We start from the raw sequence: 13,787 nt of genomic DNA, 5'->3' as shown, positions 1-13,787 counted from the left end.
TATTTACATTCATATTTTTGATATATGATTTATATATATATTCATTTAAAATAAATGTGAATATAAATTGTTGCATCCGACTAATATCTATATCCATATTCATTAAATAAAATTAATATGGATATGCTAGTATTCGATATGTATCCAATTCAATTTTAGCCCTACTGTCATCATCGAGGTCCTGTATGCAAGAAATTCGGTTGAATGGTGAACCTAGTATATCAATTTTTAAAATTTAAATTATTTTTAGTTTGAAAAATTTTTGAATAAAAAATTTAATTGGATTTCAATTTGAGTTTTCAAAAAATCGATTCAAACTTGATCCGATCCGACTCAATCCAATCCAACCCATATATATATATATATATATATATATATATATATATATATATATATATATATATTAAATCAGTCCAATCCGATCCGACCTAATCCATATATATTTTATTTTATCATTATTTTTTTATATAAAATAGAATACCAATCTGGTAAATCGAATTGAACCAATCTGAACGAAATATATGGTCAATTCATTTTTAGAAAACTAATTTAAGTTGATTTGGTTTAAATCAATTTAAACCATCCGTTTAAATTGTTATCAAGCTTTTTTTTTTATTTGTTTGGTGCAACGGCTGCTCAAACACGTGTGGATACGGCCAACAAAAAAATTGTTATCAAGCCTTACCCCTTTGGCTATTTGCCCAGCAGCCATCCATGTTATCTTTGAGTGATCTTGCTCATGCCAATTCCTTGTTCAAAATAAATATTTATTTTTCAAATTTTTCGACGAAGAAAGCAAATCATATATATAACACTTGATTTACAAACTGAAATATACATTATTTGGGTTGTAATTCCAAATTCTCAATATTAAAAATATTTAAAACAATGTGACCTGAATATGATACAAACAACAGGAACAACTAATGGAGCATGGACTTTTTCATTAGCTTTTCCAGGTGATCGAAAAAAAAAATCCTCCGCTACCAAAGCATGCTGAAAATTTAAACTTAAATATAAATAATAATAAGTAAATAAATAAATAAAAATAAATTAAGAAAGAAAAGTTTAGCTACATAGGCACGCAAATCATTAAAGATAGATTTTTTTTTTCTGGAATCAACGACACAGTGTGAAAACTCTTCATGCATCTATCCTCCAAAATTCAAAGAATTCAATGCACTTACAAAGATTTGATTGAACTGCTTTTGTTTGCCCCTTGCATTGGGGATGAACATGTAGGGGTACTTTACAGAAAAAAAAAGGGAAAAAAAGACATAAAAGTGCTTTTTTTAGGAAAAAAAATTAGAGAAAGATCCGTATGCCTGAATCAGAAAGGAAATCATTTAAGGTGTTTTCTAAACACCCAAAATACTACAAGACGTACATTGGCTGGGATTTTTATTTTCCCCTCGACCTTACGCTCGTGTGGTCCACATGAAATATTAGTTTTCTTTTGGTTTTTTTTGTTTGTTTTAATACGATTAGGTACTAGTGAGGCCATCAAGAACCCTGGACGGCCATGATCTAACCGACATCGCGCTTGGAGCGAGCCTCTCGATTAAACGGGTTCCAATGACCACAGGAGCGGGGGAACTCCTTCCCTGTCGGAGGGGCCGAGGAGGGCACGACGTCCTGTTCGCTTCCGTCCATTCTGGGTCCCAGGTTTTCCGTGACCATTCCCCAATCGATCCCTCTGAAGTAATCTTAACCCACCCTCCTGCGGTCTCTCTGAATTCCCGCGTGGGAGAGCCCTCTTCCTCTCCCTCTCCCTCTCTTCGCCGGGATTCCTTCGAACCAAACCTCCTCGATCTCGGAATCTGGGTAGATTTAGAGCAAGAAAAGGAGCCTAGATTCTCGGGAAACCGAAAATCCCGCGGCAAAGAGAAGACAACGATGATGTCTTTTCTGTTAAAATTCATCTCCCTCGCCATTTTCGTCTCAGTCCTCGCTCCGAGCTCGTCTGCTATTCCATTCATCGTCTTGCACGGTACCCATGGGAGTTTTCTTTCTCTATCTCTCGTTAGATTTTACCTACTTTCGTCTTTAGCGATTCTTGCTTCTTCTTTTTTTTTTCATTTCAGAAGTTGATATAGTCGTGGAGAGTGATCTCACATGGTGGTGTCTGATTTCTTGGCAGGAATTGGGGACCAGTGTGCCAACAAAGGGGTATCGCAGTTTACTGAGCTTTTGAGCAAATGGTCCGGATCCGAGGGATATTGCATGTATGTTTCTTGATTACTGCTTTCTTTCAACTAGTGTATAAAAGGAAAGCTATCTTTTTGTAGTTTGTACCCATTATTGTTTCTAATTGCAAGAAAGTGGTTTGTATTCCTTCCAGATTTAGGATCTTGGGAACGTGGTAGCTTGACAAGGTTTTAAATTGTTAGTCCTCAAAAGGCTTTTTGGGTTCCGTTTAGTCCTGTCATGATTATATTTATATTAGAATGGGTTGTTTCGAAAATTAATGTTCACCTGTTAGGTTATAACTGAAAGTCTTAAACAATCCAGTTTTCTTGGAATGACGAAACGTGGTGTTGTTTTCAGTTTATGCCTTTTCTGCTTCCTTGATTTTTTTTTTTTTGATCTTTTAGGATACTACAGTATTAAAATCTACAAACTCTGTGTGTGTGTGTGTGTGTGAGAGAGAGAGAGAGAGAGAGAGAGAGAGAGAGAGAGAGAGAGGATAGTTTGTCTTTAAAGGAAAAAAAATTGTACCTAATCACATGATTGCTTCCTAAGTCCTCATGAAGTGGCTTGGAGACCTCTCTAAAATGCTCTATAGGCATGAAACCAGTGTTCAGTCTTGGAAAAAAAGACGAATCATCAAAGGCAAAATTGGATGGCACAGACAATCAATCCTTCTTGCTTAGGGAAGTAAATGTGGAAACCTGTTTATGATTTCAGATGAATCATCAGTAATGCACTCAAATACTGTCTTAAGAAGATAGATATAGCCAAGCTAAAGTGATAAGTGATTCATCTATTATTAACAATATGTTATGATGTCATGACTCTAATATACAGATTGAGCGAAGCCTAGTGTGGTGAAATGAAAGAGTTATGGAGATTCTACAAGTTAACCAAGGGTATCTCATGGAAGGAAATGGTTGACGTGTTTTCACGAACAGATTTGTTAGTCTCAGTTAAAAAGTGTTGGCAAAAAATGATGTATTCAAGGAACATCAGCAGATCTTGGCATGTCCAAGTAGGGAGCTAAAACCTTCATAAGCCATCTAATATTTTTTTTCCCTCTTACAGAGAGATTCTCAAATTGCTTTGGACTTTTTAGAAGCCATTTTGGGTTGCTTACTGAATGTCATCTTATATGCACCTTAGTCAGGTTTTAATTATATGAACTTTGCAAATATCTCACCACTCCCATTTGGAAAACATGGTTTTGCAATTTTTTTTTGGGATCATAGGAATGTCTTCATCCAAGAATGGACTATCAATGTATTACGTTACCATAGACCATGATGTACATGGCCTACTTTTTATGGTTTACCGACCTCAAAGCACATCCCCTTGCAAAGGTTTCAGCGGCTTTTGTAATTGCTTTCCGTAATTAGGAGATCTGAAGAGAGGTTGAAAGGGACTGATTTCTTGTCTACTGTCCTCTTTATTGATGATTTACTTCTGCTTAATTATCTCAGTATCAGAAGCTTTCATAGAACAATATGACATAGATATGAATGATATTGGACTGGACTTTGCCCAGCTCTTGCTCTCAAAAAAAAAAAATCACTCAGACATAAATTTCGGCTTTTTCAATATCCTAATAGAACACTTTGTTTTGTTTAGCACTTTAAACATTTTGTTGCTTGCTCTTTGTTTATAAAATTGGTGCCTTTTAAACAACATGTTATCATGTCTTTAGTTCTTTTGCATATGTTACAAGTTTCAATGAGTGGCAATATTTACTTTTAACTATCAACTGTTCATCAAGACTGGCTGGAGTTGCACAGCCATGTAGGTTTAGAATTTTGCTTCATAGTTTTCCAATTTTTATCATGTAACATTTTAGCTTTTTAGCATGTGGTTACCTAAAATGGGGAAAAGGTGAAGGGTCTTGGAGATAACTAGATGCTTTTCTACATCCATGGGACTGCTAATGATTTAGCATATTTTTTTTTCAAGAAAATTGATTGTTGGGTTGAGCAGGTAGGGTGGCAGGGGTACACACACACACACACACAGAGAGAGAAGGAAAACGTTGTCACAAAGAATATAATATCTCTTTAGATCCTTTCTTATTCACAACCATAATTTCTAAGCTTAATGGTTATCTTTTTGTAAATTGAAGATGATTTTTTTTAAGTCAATTTCCTTTGTGTCCCCTCAGAGAAATTGGAAGTGGAACATGGGACTCTTGGGTTATGCCCCTGCATCAACAGGTCACTGTTACTCATTTTATACGTATGGGTTCTGTCTTTATTTTAATTGTATGTTAAAGTTTTAACTGATATTTCTTGTATGTTCACAGACTAATCTTGTTTGTCAGAAGGTGGTACAGCTATTTGGGTAACTTCTTCTATTATTCCTTTTCTCATCACAATCAAATTTTTTGGCATTAAAATCTTCGAGTACATTTTGGATTGACAGGTAAAAGAAATGAAAGAACTCAGCATGGGTTACAACATAGTTGGTCTTTCTCAGGTGAGCTACAATTAGTAGATTTTTTTTTTTCAGTTGTTAACATCATCTCTTCAATGCACCCATGCATGAGAAATGCCAATTCATGTGCCCATGTAAGGCTATATCCATATCTATTGATGTATGCAATTGAAAGGAACATGTCTAAAGCCGCAATTTCATGCAATCATTAAAAGATTCAAGTGATTCTGCTTATATCTTGTTGCTGTAAGCCTATAGTAGGGATGGACCAAACCTTCCCCCCCTCCTTTTTGTGTGTGTATGCTTGTTTTAGCTAAACTAATTGTCGATCTTGTTGTAAATCATGATTTGTCGAACCACGCCGAATCGGCTAGTTTGGGGCATACTGAACCGAACCAGTTGGGGACTGGTACGGTTCAGCTGGTTAAATTGAGACGGGTCCATTCCATTATTAAACTCCGCTCGTGTATTTCTCTGCTTGGAACTCTCTCGAAAGTCCTTGCCCCTCCCTCGCAAACATTGCTCCCCCTAGTTGCTCGCATTGCCCCCCTCCCTAGTAAGTCCCTCCCTCCAGCTCCTCCCCTCCCTCTCTCTCTTTCTCCCTCATTCACCCCCCCCCCCAAACGAATGATGAGAGCTTCCGAGCCCTCTCTCTCTGCCTCCCTCCCCCCCCCTCTCTCTCTCTCTCTCTCTCTTTTCCTCTCTCTCCTTCTCTCTCTCCCCCTCCCTCTCTGGCTCTCTTTGTGTTGGTATGTTCTGCAATAGCATGGTATGCACCTATACTGTACCGAAATGGTCGTCAATTGGTACCCCCTCTGGTATTGGTACGGTGAACCTTTGACAATAAATTATATACGGGCAATGCTGCATTGGTTATTGAGGGCTTAAAACTTCATTAAGCAATGACATTCTTAATTGCAATTATAGTGGAACTTGTACACATCTATATATAGATGCATGCATGTACAAATATACATATATTTAAGTATATGTAAATGCAACATCATTACCTTTGGAGCTGGTGTGACACCACCTTATTATCAACCCACATAGCTATGGTAGTGGGAATGATGAATGCATTCTCCAAATGTGAGAGCACTTTATTTCCATTTGTCTTCAAATCTTTGATAGACGAGGGAGAGAGCTAGAAGGGGTGTGCTGTATCTACCATAAAAGTGTTTTCCTTGTCGTTCATCATTGTATGATCATCCAAGCCTTTCCATTATAATGGGGTTGTTTATGGATGACATTTTGAATTTGAGGAGGTACTATGGAAGGATTAATCTATCCATGGAAAGTTCCGTCATAGTCGTGATGTTTACTCCTTACTGGGCTATTATTTTGCTGAATTGCATCATGCAGTTTCTTAGTATTATTGTTTTCCCGTGTTATTGTTTTAATTTTCTACTTTGAATTAAGTTAGCAATTCTAATCCCGATCTAGTTTGAAAATATTGACAAATATTTTCTTAACTGTTCTCAGGGCAACTTAATAGGTCGAGGGGTGGTTGAGTTGTGCGACGGTGGACCTCCTGTAAGAAATTGTATTTGTCTATATTTATTATTTGTCATGCACACAGTAGTTGAAAGATTGGAGTATTTACTCATATCCTGTCATTTTAAAGGGATAATGTGTTAACCACATCCATGGAAATTCAATCTTAAATTAATACTTATAATTTAAAACATAGAAATAGAGAACCCAAATATGCAAAGTTGCTTATGCAACATTTTATGTAAAATTCTTCCTTTCATTCAATTCAGTATTTGACTGTGTGAATGCTAGATTAAATCGTTGAGCACAAGGCATCTAAATGTGTAATGTGTACTGAGATAGAAGTTATGTGTACATAATTTATCAATTATATGCACGCATGCACACATGTATGTACATTATGAGCAAGTGTCTCGAGAGAGAGAGGGATAAACCTTGCTTAAGGAGCATATTGAAACCATAGTTTCTAATCAAGTTTGCAGACAAATACATTCATGAGCTTCCTGCAGAGCCTATAGCTGGTTGTGAATAGTGGTAGTTTGATTCTTTATTTATATCAGGACAGGTTAGAGAGGTGTTCCTAATGTTACGTAACTATTTCAAAGATGCAACAAATTTGTGATGAGAATGGTACACCCTTTATGCTTAGAGTGGATGCATGAAAGTAAGCAATAGAGAGGAAGCGAAAAGCGCTGATTCTGTTCTATACAAAAGCATGACAAATCGCCTAAGACAAACTGGTGCTCTGTCAATTATGTTATGGTCGGAGTCCCACTCACGGCGACCTGGTCGAATTGGGAGAAGCCGTAGGTATTATTGCGGGTCAATCAGAAATTGGATATCAGAGTCATGCAGTCCCATTTTCAGTCCCATTTTCTGGAAGATAACTTCGATTCGCCCGGCCAGCAGGCGGGCGGCGTGCTTATCTTGTGTGACAACACTACAGAGCGAGTAGCTCTTCTAGTCGGGCAGCTGTGTGACAACACTCCGAATCACAAATTGAAAGAGTCGGTCTTGAAAACCGAAGTATTGATAGGAATACCGGGGTTTCGAATCCCTCTCCATCCGCGAGGTCATAAGTTCTCTCTTGCGTTATCTATAGATAATTTGAGCTAGCAGGACGACAGAAGAAAGAAGACCTCTGGCCTTCCAGGGATTGCGAAAATCTTTGATCCATATTGATGCAATGCGGCCAGATGAAGAAGACTGGCGCCTACTAAAATAAGGGGGAGGTTCTTAGTGCTTTCCTTCGGTACGCAAAACCGGACCTTCGTCCAACAGTTAGTTCTAGCTATGGGGAATTTGAATGAAAAGTGGTGCACCCGGCCTTGAGCACTCCCGTTCGAAGCCAACAGGAGCTGACAAAACGGGATTGGATTTCCGGAAGGAAGGTTATCCTTTTCTCTCCTGTCTTTTTCCTCCAAAGTAGCTGGAAGACATGGGAATAAAGGTATCATTTCCAAAATTTTGCCTAACTCCTTGCTACCCAAGAATGAAAGAAGAATGGAATGAGGGATCGCTACCACTCAATCTCTTTCTCCCTACCTCCGCTGCTTTACCTGGACTAATAGAGATCATCATCATTAGAACTTTCCTATAAAGTGTTCCCTGGAATATTCTGATGCAAAAGATCAGAGGGAGACAGTCCTTCACATTATAGGTACTAGAAAAAAGGAACCAATGATTACAATATTGTATGTCATGCTAATGCCAGCCATGGTATGGATCATATGTATCAGTGTGTGCTGTACTGAGTTGTGTTGATCTTGCATCCTGCCACATGCCGGAGCTTTAGCACTGACAGATATGGGTTGGAAGGATCAATACCTTTGTATAATGTCCATAATTAGGTCCGCCGTACCGGTACCGATCGGCGTACCGGTGGCGGCCCGGACCGGTACGAAACCGGTTTTGTACCGATGGCGTACCGGTCCGAACCAGTCCCGTACCGGTCCGAACCGGTCCCGTACTGGTTCTTCAACAATAAACTACCGGTACCGGATTCCACGCTGATCCGGTACCGATCCCAGGCCGGACCGGTACGTACCGGCCCGTACCGGCCGGTATGGACCGGTACGGCATACCATGGTCCATATGTTACCAGTAGTACATGCCATATGACACGGTCGCATGGACCAGCATGGCAAGATATGTTAAAGGAACACATTAATCTACAGTTATACACTAAGTAGGATGCTTATTCTATTTATGCTATTTGTGATGTAATCAAGAATTAAGGTACCACCTCCACTGGCCCGTACCATTCAATGCATCCTACCAGATGTAGTATGTAGACCAGGACATAGTGTCCTCAAGAGTGAGGACAGTTCTATAGGTGAATAAACCGTACCAGCCCATGCCACCCGAGACATGCTGTGCCTGGCTGGGGACTGATACATTATACCCTCTGATTTGAACTGGCAGGTGCTGGTTCGTGCAAACCTCATACTGCCCGCATGCCATGGTATGGATCCATACCTTTAGATCCTTGATGCAGTCATTTTTTGCTATCAGTGTTTATCTGCACATCCCTAAGTAAGTTGTTGCTTTTGCATGAAGAATTCATCACTCACTAGTATATGCAGATATGCTGTAGACCACTGCTTTTTTTTTTTATTTTATAAATATGGATTATTTTAATTGATTCCACATCCTATATAATGTTGTATCACATAGGTAAGGCCTTTATTTTTCTTGCCCTTTTATTACTAGTTACACACTTCCATATGCCTTCAGTTAACAATAATTGTGACAGATTTCCATTATAAAATCTAATTCTAATGTGAAGAACTGTTGACAGGTAAAAAATTTCATCTCATTGGCAGGCCCTCATGCTGGCACTGCTTCTGTGCCACTTTGTGGTGTAAGTGTTTCGAAGGCTATTGTCTTATTTATTTTGTCCATAATGTATTATGTTTTTTATTTTTCGTTTTACCCATAGCAAACTTTGTTATTTAGCTGGAATAGATGTAGATGCTGATAGTAGTAGCATCAAATTCTGCAATTCTTTTGACGTCAATTGGCTAGGTTAGTAAAGGTGATAACTATATAAATGTGTCAACTTAGTTTGAGAACCAATGTGTTCTAATTCTCGAGTGATGTTAATAAAAGGAAGGTAAGAGGTCCCTCTTGGTATCCTGCATGGCTGCCTTGTGAGAGAGATAGTGAATTCCTTAACATAATTAATCTGTGGTTTCTTATTTTCACACGAGATATGTGCTGAAATTTGTTGTTGACAAATTGGTATTTCTGGTGCTTATGTTCCTGGTTTCTACTCATCTCTGATCTTCATCTTTATTCACAAAATTTCAGATTTGGTGCCATATTTTGCTTGAAAGGGTGAAATGTAATTATATAATGACTTGTTATCTAACCTTAATTATGACTAAGCCTATTCTTGCATTTGCCTTATTGTCAGTCTGGAATCATATGCATGCTTGTGGATGATCTCATCAAATCAGAAATCTATTCTGATTACATTCAGGTTAGTATTTCCACAACAGATTTTGGAGGCTATTGGTTGCAATCAATGTCTTAGTGTTCTTTCTTGGGGACAAGATTCTTCATTGTTAGATCTTCAAACTACTAGTCCTTACATGGCCTTGAGTGCAAGTATTATTAGATAATTCTAACCATTGGATCAATGAATTGCAGGCCCATCTGGCTCCTAGTGGTTATCTAAAGATTCCGACTGTAAGTATTGCATATTTTTTTAATCTTAGTGCAACATGCTATCTAATCATTCATATCTTCTCCTTGCATTTATTCATTTGAAATGTTCTTTTCATTATTATTCCTTGCACAAGACCACTGATACTAGACCTTTGGCAATTAATATCAAGCAATGAACACAACAAGAACGCCTGACGTATAACCAACAGATCCACTTAGATTGAACTAGTGAAAAACAAATGCAACCATTTCATCTTGTGAAGAAAGGTAGTGACATCATTTTGTTGAGCTCACTCGTAGTACTAAAGCTTGTTGAGTAATGCATTTTTAGTTCTCTGCCCTCTTAGTGGTGGCTGACCCCTCAATAAACCAAAAGTAGCTCTGCGATGAGTGCTGACATCAAATAACATGCTGATTGGCTAGATCATATAACTGTGCACTGTAAAGAAAAATTACAAAATTATGATTATTATGTTGTAGCATGTGGATTGAACTTTTCACCTTTTCCAAGACTTCTATATTTAGTTAAAATCATGGTATGCTGAACCGGCCCATACCGGACCGGTCCGGTTCCGTAGTGAAAAATGGTTTCAGCCCCAATGAGGTCGGAACTAAGCAGTACAGAGCTCGTACCAGCCTGAACCAGCTGGTACAAGAGCGAACTAGATGTCACAGAGTGGCATTTCACAACGCGCCACATTAATGCCACTCTGTGGTATCTGGTTCGCTGTCGCTATGTGGCATTTAATGCCACTCTGTGGCTACAGCATGCTGTGCGCACGCCGCGCGCGCTGCGAGCTATTGACCGATTCGGTACTAGTTTGAACCGGTACTGTACTGGTCCGGTAGGCGACTGGTATGCCTACCAGTTTTAGTACAACATACCTTGGTTGAAATTCTTTTAATCTTCAAATTCTTTGCTAGTTCTCTTAGGGACCTCAAGATTGAACTTTTTCCCTTTGCCAGGAATTCTAAATTTAGTTGAAATTCTTTTAATCTTCAAATTCATTGCTAGTTCTCTTAGGGACCTCAAGCACTGAAACTGCATGCCCTATATATTTGTCTTCTACATGCTTTTGTTTATTCCACAGTGGGTACTTCATTATTAGCATACAATGGATCATACTTGTAACATGTTGACAAGCATTTCCTTTTTTTTTCGGCTAGGAAATCCCTGCCTATTTGGAAGGATGCAGGTTTCTCCCAAAGCTTAACAATGAAATACCTGGTGAGAGGAATTCTACTTACAAAGAAAGGTTCAGTAGCTTACAGACATTGGTTCTTATCATGGTTAGTTCAATCAAGCTTCTGCTGTTTCTTTCATGTTCCATTTTATATATCTAATACTCTTTGCACAATGAAGAACATGCGTTGCCAGGAACATACATGATATCCCACCTATGTACTCCTTGATTACAATATGGGTTCCCATTTCCTGTTTCATCCTGTACAATAGACTGACTTTTTTCTGTTATTTTCCCGAATTGCTCAATAGTTTGAGCAGGATAACGTATTGATTCCCCGGGAGACATCTTGGTTTGGGTATTATCCAGATGGTGCCTTTAGCCCAGTCCTGCCTCCCCAACAGGTATGGCTCCTTTTCTATATCTCCTTTTCCCCTTTGAATATCTCTTCTATTGCCAGTTACTTGGTAAATTGCCAGCATTTTTGCATGAATGTTGTTATTGACATTTGTTGCGGTATTTATTCAATTTTTAGGCTATAGTTTCTTGTTCGAATGGATTCTTTATGATTCTTGAACATGATGGATAATGACACCTAGTTCTTGGCTAACTTGGAAACCTATATTGAAGGTTTGTTGTACCGGTTGGTATCGATGCATACCAACCGTACAATACTGTTACAGAATCGGTACATGGTACGGAGGGCATACCGATACTCAGTATGCTGAATAGACCTCCGTACTGGGTGTACCGACACTATAATAGGATGGTACTGGTACGGGATCCAGAACTAAGATAGCAAACCCTATTGTATTTTGCTGTTACATAGATATTGGGCTTCAGATAGTTATTGCTTATTGAAGTTGATTGATCAGTGAATGCTCTCAATTAGATGAATGAATCAAAGTATGTTGCAGAATCTCTCGCAACATTCCCTATATAACTTAAGAGGCGATCAAGGTACTTAAAAATTGAATGAAACTAATTTCTTGGACTTAGAAAGTCAAAGCTTTAGTTGATACTATCTAAGAAAATGAGTCGAGTGATCAAGGTTGTTAAATTTGATTCAGGTGAAACTAATTTCTTGGACTTTAGGTCAAAGCTTTAGCTACTTGATACTAGATGAGAAAGTAATTATTTCTAGGCCAAAGGATCCGGAAGTTATCATCCATTTGTAAATCCAGGGTCGCATGCAACAAGGCATGGGAAAGCCTGTTGCTTCTGCTATTAATGGAGGCTGATCCAACAGAATTTGTCCAGTATACAAAGACTTGCCTTGGTTAAAGCTGTAGACCAAACAGAAAGATTTAGCTTCACAAAGCAGAATGGCAGCATCAAATTTGATAATGGGTTAACCCTTAGTTTGTTAGATTGGTTGGGCCTAGGCCTAGCACATATTCCTTGATGGAAGCACTACCAAGATAAAGGGGCATTATCTTTACATATTCCTCTGGAAGCACTACCAAGTTATAGTGCGTGTGTGTGCAATAAAAATAACGACAAATGGGTCAATGATGTTATAAAAAATTCCTAAATGAATAATACAGAAAAAGCAGGACACATTATTTTTTGATTTTGTAGTCTCTAAATGAATAATACAAGAATGGCATATTGCATTTTAAAAATGTTTTAATAAAAAATTCCTATCCAATCATTCTCCCTGTGGTGTTTATGATGCAACCAGTTGTTGAATTTATCAAAATAATTTCTTTACAAATAACTACTCTGGTCCATAAGATTTAGTATGCTGCCCATCATTACCAATGCATTGTGGCATTGGTAATTGGGTGCCCCGATGAGAAAGAATAGTAGATGAGGCTAGGGCAGTACGGATGACATTACTACATTTATTTATTTTTGTGGCAAACTAATAGAGTCCTTGAGAGCTTAGGTAGTTTTTTTTTTGGTATAATGGTGACTCATACTGATCTAGCATGAGTATAGCCAAGAAAGTTAGAAAAAAGTTGTTGTAGACATGTATGTATACATAAAATCTTTCTATGTATACATTTTCAGTCGACATGTAATCATTCATTTGGTTTCTCACGAATTTCACAATAATATCTGAATTGTGTTGATGCATGAGCTTGTATAAAGCCAGAGGTTCACATAAAAATGCAGCAGTATAGAGCACCATATTTATCGTCGCTAATGACCGCATCTTACAATAATATAGAATGTCCGGGGTCCTCTTTGTTAGCTTTGCCCTTTTCCCTATTGATGTGGTTTTATTAATTGAAGCATCTATCGACCTTGTAGACCGCCCTCTACATGGAAGACTGGATTGGTCTGAGAGCTTTGGATGAGGCTGGACGAGTCCAATTCATCACTGTGCAAGGAGGTCACCTCAGAATTTCTGAGAGTGACATGCAGAAGTATATTGTGCCGTACTTGAACGACAAGTCACCCATCCTAAAATTCTCGGTATCGCGGTGGTTTCCATCAGCTTGGGATGCCATGAAGGATGGTCTGGGTCTCTGGTACCAGTAGAAAAAAGAACTCCTTGGCCTTCCACTTTCAGGAGCGAGCGTAAGTAAATATGTTGATCTGTCCACTAGACTTTGCTGACATTTGTTCTATGATATTATCAGTGCATGTGTGCTAAAACAGATATTCCAGTATTGCACAGACACCTCTATTCTGAATGATTTCTGAATGAATTTTAAGTCGCGCAACCAACTTAAAACGACAGTCCTTACAGAAAATGGACTCGCTGTGACCAGAACTTATGTTCTAAGGTGCCAAGGAGACCAAACTGGCTCTTTCAAAGCCCAAGAATCAGATTGTTGCTGGTATGTGGGGAACCAGCTGGAAAGAAAC

The 13,787-nt window shown here is 38.4% G+C and overlaps 1 protein-coding gene across 1 annotated transcript; it reads left to right on the top strand.

Moving 5' to 3' along the window:
• Positions 1-1,519: 1,519 nt before the first annotated feature.
• On the top strand, positions 1,520-13,615 carry LOC103713625 (alpha/beta-Hydrolases superfamily protein). Its single transcript, XM_039120115.3, has 12 exons — positions 1,520-1,990; positions 2,141-2,225; positions 4,346-4,397; positions 4,487-4,507; positions 4,606-4,659; positions 6,100-6,150; positions 8,912-8,974; positions 9,530-9,595; positions 9,766-9,804; positions 10,951-11,073; positions 11,279-11,371; positions 13,227-13,615. Exons 1-12 carry the CDS (start codon positions 1,576-1,578, stop codon positions 13,455-13,457), a joined length of 1,293 nt encoding a protein of 430 aa, XP_038976043.2. The 5' UTR covers positions 1,520-1,575; the 3' UTR covers positions 13,458-13,615.
• The last annotated feature ends 172 nt before the right edge of the window (positions 13,616-13,787 follow it).

The sequence above is a fragment of the Phoenix dactylifera genome, chromosome 3 (genome assembly GCF_051530095.1).
Source record: "Phoenix dactylifera cultivar Ajwa chromosome 3, Ajwa_hap1_PhDact_Kaust_v1.1, whole genome shotgun sequence".
Classification (NCBI taxonomy): Eukaryota; Viridiplantae; Streptophyta; class Magnoliopsida; order Arecales; family Arecaceae; genus Phoenix; species Phoenix dactylifera.
This window is presented reverse-complemented; position numbering and strand designations above follow the sequence as displayed.